This window comes from Egretta garzetta, unplaced genomic scaffold (genome assembly GCF_000687185.1).
Source record: "Egretta garzetta isolate BGI_Z169 unplaced genomic scaffold, ASM68718v1 scaffold309, whole genome shotgun sequence".
Lineage (NCBI taxonomy): Eukaryota > Metazoa > Chordata > Aves > Pelecaniformes > Ardeidae > Egretta > Egretta garzetta.
The window spans coordinates 305,781-313,298 of NW_009260764.1; the positions used below are offsets into that span (position 1 = coordinate 305,781).

General features: G+C 51.6%; 1 protein-coding gene across 2 annotated transcripts; it reads right to left on the reverse strand.

Moving 5' to 3' along the window:
• Positions 1 to 6: 6 nt before the first annotated feature.
• SMARCD1 (SWI/SNF related, matrix associated, actin dependent regulator of chromatin, subfamily d, member 1) lies at positions 7 to 7,136 on the reverse strand. Of its 2 annotated transcripts, XM_035901512.1 has the most exons (11): positions 6,223 to 6,488; positions 6,004 to 6,126; positions 5,580 to 5,702; positions 4,977 to 5,093; positions 4,551 to 4,652; positions 4,305 to 4,466; positions 4,099 to 4,196; positions 3,541 to 3,676; positions 3,077 to 3,199; positions 2,743 to 2,844; positions 7 to 2,534 (listed from the first exon to the last, which is right to left on the reverse strand). In XM_035901512.1, the coding sequence occupies exons 1-11, from the start codon at positions 6,247 to 6,249 to the stop codon at positions 2,481 to 2,483; spliced, it is 1,167 nt and encodes a 388-aa protein (XP_035757405.1). In that variant the 5' UTR covers positions 6,250 to 6,488; the 3' UTR covers positions 7 to 2,480. The 2 variants fall into 2 exon arrangements, with proteins under 2 accessions (XP_035757405.1, XP_035757406.1); XM_035901513.1 differs by lacking the exon at positions 4,977 to 5,093 and having other exon boundaries at positions 6,223 to 7,136.
• Positions 7,137 to 7,518: the final 382 nt, after the last annotated feature.

Sequence of the window (7,518 nt, forward strand, 5' to 3'; positions counted from 1 at the left end):
CTGCGCTGCAGGTGCAAACCGCTCCCTTGGAGCAAGGGCGGAATAGCTCAGATGTCGAAATCTCAGCAGAACTGGGAGCTGTGACCCCCGAGCCTCTCCCTTTTTCTGCATAAAAGCATTTTATTTTCCCTCTCCTAAGAATTGCCATTTTACCCCCGCCCCCAAGTAAGAAATATGAACCATCTGGCTGCAGACAGACACAACTGCCCGAATCTCACAGCCTGAAGCAGCAGCAGTGCCTGACCTTAGGCAAACTGCCCTTTCTTCTATACAGAGGATCTCCTTCCCTTGCAACGAGGGCTTACAGGTTTTCTGTAAAGCACTACATTTCTACTTGTATAAACAAGGCAGGGTGAAGACAGTAATGCCCCTTTCGCCTAGTTTTACAACCCTTGCATGTAAACTTTAATACGGTTTCCTCAAAATTACGCCCGACTCCCATGGGGCTTGTAACAGGCTGTCACAATTCCGCCGGGCAGCAGTGTGGAAACTGGGCCGCCTAGATTTTATCTGCAGTTTGGCCACTGGATTTCCAGTTTTGCTCAAGTTATTTTGTTTACCACAAAAGCACTTTGCAAAGGCTTAGCAAACTCTGCAAGCCAGGAGATCCTTACATGAAAAGCTCTCTATAAAAGGCCAAAATATGAAGAACATTTTCTCTCCAGTCTCTTAACCCAGCTGGCTTTGTTAAAACAAAAACCAACAAAAAAGAAAGTGGGAGATAATCCTGTCCCTTCCCAGGCAAGTAACTTGAAGTGTCCCCCACCAAGGCAGCTGCTGAGAGAAAGCGTGCTGTCAGCACAGAAGGAGGGAGGACAGCTTCCTTCACAGGAGGCTTTTATTAAAACTGGGTGACGTCTACAAGGATACAGTACAAAAAAACTTTTGGTCCATGGAAAAACCCATAATATTCAGTTAAGAAAAGCAGTTATTCTGCAACAGCTATGTTTGCCTACGCAGTACTCAGCATCCTTCATGTGTGATTACCCTGAGGAGTCAGTGGGCTGCTTCATCAGCACCAAGACCTTCACCCCAGTACCACAGAGGAGCCTTTTCATAAGGGGGCAAAGGAGAAGGGAAGTCGAGAGTCTATTACTCACAGACATGTAGTAACACAGACACAAGGAGTAGGGCCACCCAGGCTCCCAAATTCATAGCAACCTTCCCAACCACACCACAGCTGGGTGTGGGGATGAGGGGGGTTTGTCAGTAATACGATTTTGCAGCTATTCCAAGAGAATATGACCAACTTTCAAGTCCATTTGCATTACAGTCCCGAGCCGAAATACTGAGATCCGGGTTAAGAGAAGCCATTCTCTTAGTCCACTAGTAATTCATTCCATGAAGAGGCATCTGGGCTGCTACTCCCCACAGTAGAGAAAATCTACTTGTACATTCCTGAACCATGCTGGGCCTTATGGCAGCCCCGGAACCTAAAACTTGACTCAAAACCACAGGAGCTTCAGCATGGAAACACCTGCTAACTCATATGCTTGGAGCTACCTCCATTCCCAAGGACTGTCCTGTTACACCCTCAGATCCACACGAAGGAGCCTCTGGTCCCCACAGCAAGTGACACAGGATAACTGTCCCAAAGGAATGAGCCTACACCACTGCGCCACCACACAATTCCACCAGGCAGTTGCTGCATCCCCTCTCCCTGCTACAGGGAAAACAAGCAGCCAGACAGCTTGCTGGAGCCGCACGTGTAGGTCTTCTGAAGCGCAGGGAAGTCTCACCACTCCAATGCTTCCTTATCCCTGCAGTAAGCCAATGCCTCATCTCCCTTGTGATCCTGGCCTACGACAGTCTGTCAAAGAACATGAAGAGGACAGGGCAGGGAAAAAAAGGGACAAGGGAAGAAGCGATTCTCTACACAGTCCAATAACTTCCTCAAGGAGGAGAGTGGCCTATGACGCAGCCCAGGGCAGCAGCACCCTCCGAGCGAGGGAGTAAGGGCAGGGAGGTATGTCAGTTCGTGGCATCCTGCCCACTAGACCTCATGGCACTTTGCTATAAAACGAGGCAGGGAAGAGACTAGCCACAGAACTCTGCCCTCACAGCAGATCCAGGCTTCCCAGGCCCAGGTCTTGTGTGCCACAACTAGATGCTAGTTGGGGAGGAATGGGCTGTGGTTTCTGAACTTGAGAAAGGCTCCGAGTCAGCAGTCATACTGGCTACTGGGGACACTACAGGCAGTGCGGAGTCAAGGGGAGGCTCTCGGAAGCCTTGGGACTGACAAGGCAACAGTCAGGAAGAAAACCAGGTAGAAATGTGTGCTCATTGGAGCCTGTCTGCTTGCCACACCCCAGAAGACCCCAGGAGTCCTGGAGCTGCCCCAACAGGGACAATGCCAGGATGAATAATGATGCGGGCCTCGCTGCCGGAGTGGGATTGTGTGAGCCTTAACAGCGTACTCTGCAGCTCTCTGTCTCCACAAATAGCTGTGATGCCTTCTGGTTGGGGAGGAGCGGAGCAGCCTATGTGTTACGGATTCCCAGGGCCTGCTCCAATTCCTGCCGTCTTTGCTGCACCTGCAAGAGAAGCCAGAATCGCAGCATTAACATACCCAGATGACGCAGTGCCACCAGGTAACACAGGACCCAGCAGGAAAAGGGTGAACTCAAACTGGCACCAAGATGCATCAGCAGTGGCTACAATTGAAGCTTAGTACTTTCCAAGGAGTGACAGATACTCTGAGTCCCTGGGTATGGAGAAGGACCCCTGCTTGGGGATGCTCACCTTGGAGTAGAAGTATCTGCACACAGCTTCCTGAGCCCACGGCTGGAAGTAGAACTCGGCTCTACGCTCCTCTTCGGGATTCCCAACAACATCAGTCATTGTCTGGAGAGCACAAAGGACAAAACAGTTCAGGGACTGCAAAAGCTCTGGCTGCGCTGAGCAAACCCACACCCCCTCCCCTTTCCTCAAAGAAATTTCAGTACAGTCAGGTCAGGTTCTTGACTCCAAGTCTTGCCTTCCGAGCAGGAAATTGCCTGCCTCTCTCTGTGGGAGCTGGTTATAATGAGGGAAGCGTGTGACTGGATCCACCTTCCACAGAAGACAAAGCTTTTACCTTTAAATCCCGGCACTGGGACTGTAGCCAGTCGTTGATGAAGCCCTGAGGATCTCGGGCAAAGCTCAGCATGAACTCCCGCTGGGTCTTCAGCTGGTTAATTGTCTCTATTGTTTCATGAATCTGAAGGAGATAAGCACAGCAACTAAACTGCTGAACAGGGGAAAAAGACAGAAACATCAAGAGCCCCAACATATGCAGGTGAATTCTTACACTCCCTGGTTGACTCATACCCATCAGCTAGGATATTCAATTCGCAGTTTCCTGCTCTAAAAATTAACGATTTGCTTTCAAACTGCGCTCCCAGGTAAAGCCACTGGTTTGTAGGCATGGCTGACCCCACTCCAGCTTCCAAATGCACCCCAGAGCAAAGCTGAACTCCTGTCCCGTTTGGGGCTCACCTGCTCCAGAGACACATTCCTACCCAGCAAGGAGGAGGGCAGACCTGAAGAAGCTCTTCCTACCTTGTTATCCAGAGCAGCAATTTCCTGTTGACTGGCTGTGGAGAGCAGAAAGGAATTCATCTGAGTTTTCAAGGTATCATCCACCTCCACATCGATGTCATAGCAAGCTGTTTTCTTCTGGTCATTTGGGTCAACACTAGGGGCATCCACAAGAAAGAAGTCAAAATAAGTGAGTAGCTCAAAAAAGGACCAAATTGTAGCTCCTCTAGGAGGACGCAGCACGTGGACTGCAGGCAGGGACAAGCCACGCGAAGTGTTAGCTTCAGCTCTAACACCAAGCAGCAAAGCTCCACTCATGGCTTTGCAGCACCGAGGACCAAGCAGATTTCTATCCACAAATGTGTAATGCAAAGGGCAGCATGAACATAGGAGTGCTTTGTGGAAAAGAGAGATGTGGTAAACAGAAGAGGCGGCTGTTCTCCTACAAAGAAACAACGACAGGCAACACGGGAACTGCTGCTGAAAATCAGAACATACTGCATCGTCTTCCTGCGCCAGCCTTAACCATCCCTCCCACTCTTCTTCCTAGAAATAGGAAGTCACGTGGAGCAGTCTCACCTGATCACATGATTAATGATGATCGGTTCTGGGGGCATAAGCAATGCGTGAAGTCTTTGTGGGATTTCAGAGAACTTCATCCGCTGAGATTCAAATATCTGTGACAGAAACACAGGGCTAAGGAAAGGAATGGGAGCTTGGTGCCAGTGATCACTGGCTGCTGACAAAGAAAAGCTGAAAGTCGCTCGTTCCAGCCACGCTGTTACCTGCTGGAGGTATTTGTCACAGATGACATACTCCCGTTCGTGGGGGTCCTGGAGCTTGTGGGTCTTGATATATTGCCACAATGCCTGGATGATCACTGGACGGGTCTGAGTGTGAATCCCCAAGAGACGAGCCAAGCGGGGATCCAATTTGAACTGGGGAGGCTGAAACAAAAAGCACAGAAAGGTGAGATGGCCACAGACAGAGGTAACCGTACGTGCCCAGCGCTGTCACTCCCAACATCTTACCTGGTAATCCAGCATCAGAAGGACAGTACAGCGCACATTTACATCTCCTGGCCTCTTCACCTGGAAGCCATCTGTCTCCTGAGTTGTAGCAGTCCTGTGCCACTGGAACAGGAGAGGGCATTTAGAAACACCCTCACACTTGGTTCCCTTTGCTCCTGCTGTTTGGCACCCAATAAGTTTGCCAATAAATCCCAGCCACCTAGAGAAAGCTCATCTTATTCCCACTGACAGCTTGAAACAAGAGTTAATACGTTTATTCAGACCTCCAGCAAGTCATGAGGAAAAGCTAAGATCAGAATTCAAGAGCTCCCAGGCACTTGTTCAGGCCTTAAGTATCCCCACCTCTCAAGTTACAGGTGACATACAAACCCTGTCTGCTGAAACACCAACCCGTTTTTAGAGGTAACACAGCAAAAAGAAGCTCACCTCTACTAGGTGATTGTCAGGGCCATACAGGTCTTTATCAAGTTCAATGACCAGAGATTTAAAGAAGGAGGAGAACTTTCTTTTCTGCTTGGTGGCATCGTATTTGGACAAAGCAGACTGCAAGCAACACAGGAAGGAAAAGGGTTAGGACAGCGAGTCTCAGCACTCAAGCATAGCCACCGTGCACGACAGCATTCCTTTAAGTTCTGAACACCTAAATTCACCAACATGTGCTAGAAAATCAAGTTCCAAGTCAGAAAGTGAAAGACTGGAGTTAAAGATGAGCTTGCAGGAATTAAATCACTCAGCAATCACATACAATGCAAGTGCCCCGGTTCTCAGAGCCAGGCTGCACAAGCACCACTGATCTGCTCTCACCATTAATTCTTATAGCTATAAGAGCTTTGTATAACTCATGTCCTGCCATGGGGGTACCCATCGGTCTCCAAGTTGGGCTCTCGGTCTCGTCACCATCAGACTCCTTGGAAAACAGAGATGAAGGAGGATATCAAGCCCCTAGCTATGCTCTCAGACCCTAAGAAACTGGTTTCATTGCCAATTCCAGATCCATAAAGTCACCTCTGTGGTTGGGTATTTACTTACATCTTCCAGCAGCCGTCCTTCCACCCGAAGCTCCCAGGAGGCGACTGTTCCTTCACCATCCTCTGCATCCGACTTGGCTGGATTGAAGGTATTGGAGATAAAAATACGTAGCTTTCGTTTTTGCTAAGAGAAAAAGCATCGGCTCAGCGTTAATTCTGAAATAAAGGACTGACTCTCTTGCTTATGTTTTGCTAAAACGAAGCTTAATGTTTTTAGCTGCCTCATATTCCCCTTCTCCTGGGGCAGACAGCAAGAAAAGAGGCATTTCTGGTTCCACTCCTTGGTTTTGTCTGGAGCAACAAGATTTCTGACACACCGTGCTTACGGGGACACGACCCGAGCTTCAGCGCCCTCCCGCTGTCTTCACTAAAGTCAAAGCCTCCAAACCTTGCTTACGATAACCATGAACGCAGCCCTCCCCTACCTTAATGGGTCGCTTCAGAGCCTCCTGGATATCCAAGCGTTTCCTCATGATCGTCTGGTCCAATTTCCTCTCAAAGGCCAGCAAGTCCATGTAGGCCTGAGACTCGGGTACAAGTTCACGAATCTGCAGCCAATCAAGAACGCAAATCACCGTCAGCTTGCCCGCGCTCCTCCGGTTCACTTCGTATCAACACGGGCTGCAACCACATGTGCCACTCACCCTCTGAGGTAGAATTTTGTCAGCCATCTTCTTCTTTTTAGCGCTGTTAAGGAAGGAGACGCACACACAGGCATTAAAATGGCAACCACGTCGTGCAAATTAACTGTAGGCACTCAGGAAGGGAGCAAGACGACGGCTTATTCTCTGGTTTAGTACTGCGGCGTTAGTGCTGAGCTCAGCCATGACGCCGGGCTCTCATTTTCAGAGGCACTTATCGTTACCGTCAGCGCACGCGGAGTCAGGCCCCCCCCGTTCCCCGCAGCCCCTGCCAGGCCTCCAGCACCGCAGAGCTGACAAGCCCCGCAGCAGCGTGACCGACGACTGAGCACCTGAACCTTTCACATCCCCTGCGAGAGCTTAGAAAGTGGGGTGACATCGAGTTGGAAAGGGTGTCCTGCTGCAACGCCTAATCAAAGTGACTCTTTAGCCTCAATTAGCTTTAGATTGACTTTGCTAGGAGATGCATTTTAAATCAAGGGATGAATTACCAGCGTTGCTGGGGAATCATGTTATACTGCCACAAACGTTACATAAACTTGCTCTTGGCTACCAGCTGCACACCAAGGCTTTTATCTGCTGGAAGCTCCCCTCTCCCAGAGAAGGAGCTGCGCGAGAGGGCTGACAGCCCTTTCAGCCCCCCGGCAAAAAGGAGCCATGAGAAACCCAAGCGCGGGACGAAGGCAAAGCGCCCCGGACACGGCCAAACAGAAAAGCTTTGTGTTGCTAAGCGCAGCCCGCTGGTCGCACAGAGTCAGCGACCGACGCTTCCTGCTGCCCCGGCACAGTCCCCGCATCAGCTCTCCAATTGCGGGGGTGCCTGTCTGCACCCCCAAACCCAGCCTCTCCTCCTGGGGCCTTTGGGGAGGGAGGCAACGCATCTGTGCCCCCGCCTGGGGATGCCCTGAGATGTCCCGATGCCCAGGGACATCCCGATTACCCGGCAGGCCCCGGGATGCCCTGAGATGCCCCCCCTGCCCGGGGATGGCCCAGGATGCCCTGCGATGCCCCCCCTGCCCCGGGATGGTGGGGGATGCCCCCCTGCTCCGGGATGCCCTGAGATGCCTTGCAATACCCCCCCTGCCCTGGGATGCCCCACTGCCCTGCGACGCCCCCTCTGCCCCGGGATGGCCTGGGATGCCCTGCGATGCCCCGGGATGGCCTGGAATGCCCTGCGACACCCTCCCTGCCCCGGGACGCCCGGGGATGCCCCCCCTGCCCGGGGATGGCCCGGGATGCCCTGTGATACCCTCCCTGCCCGGGGACGCCCGGGGATGTCCCCCTGCCCCGGGATGGCCT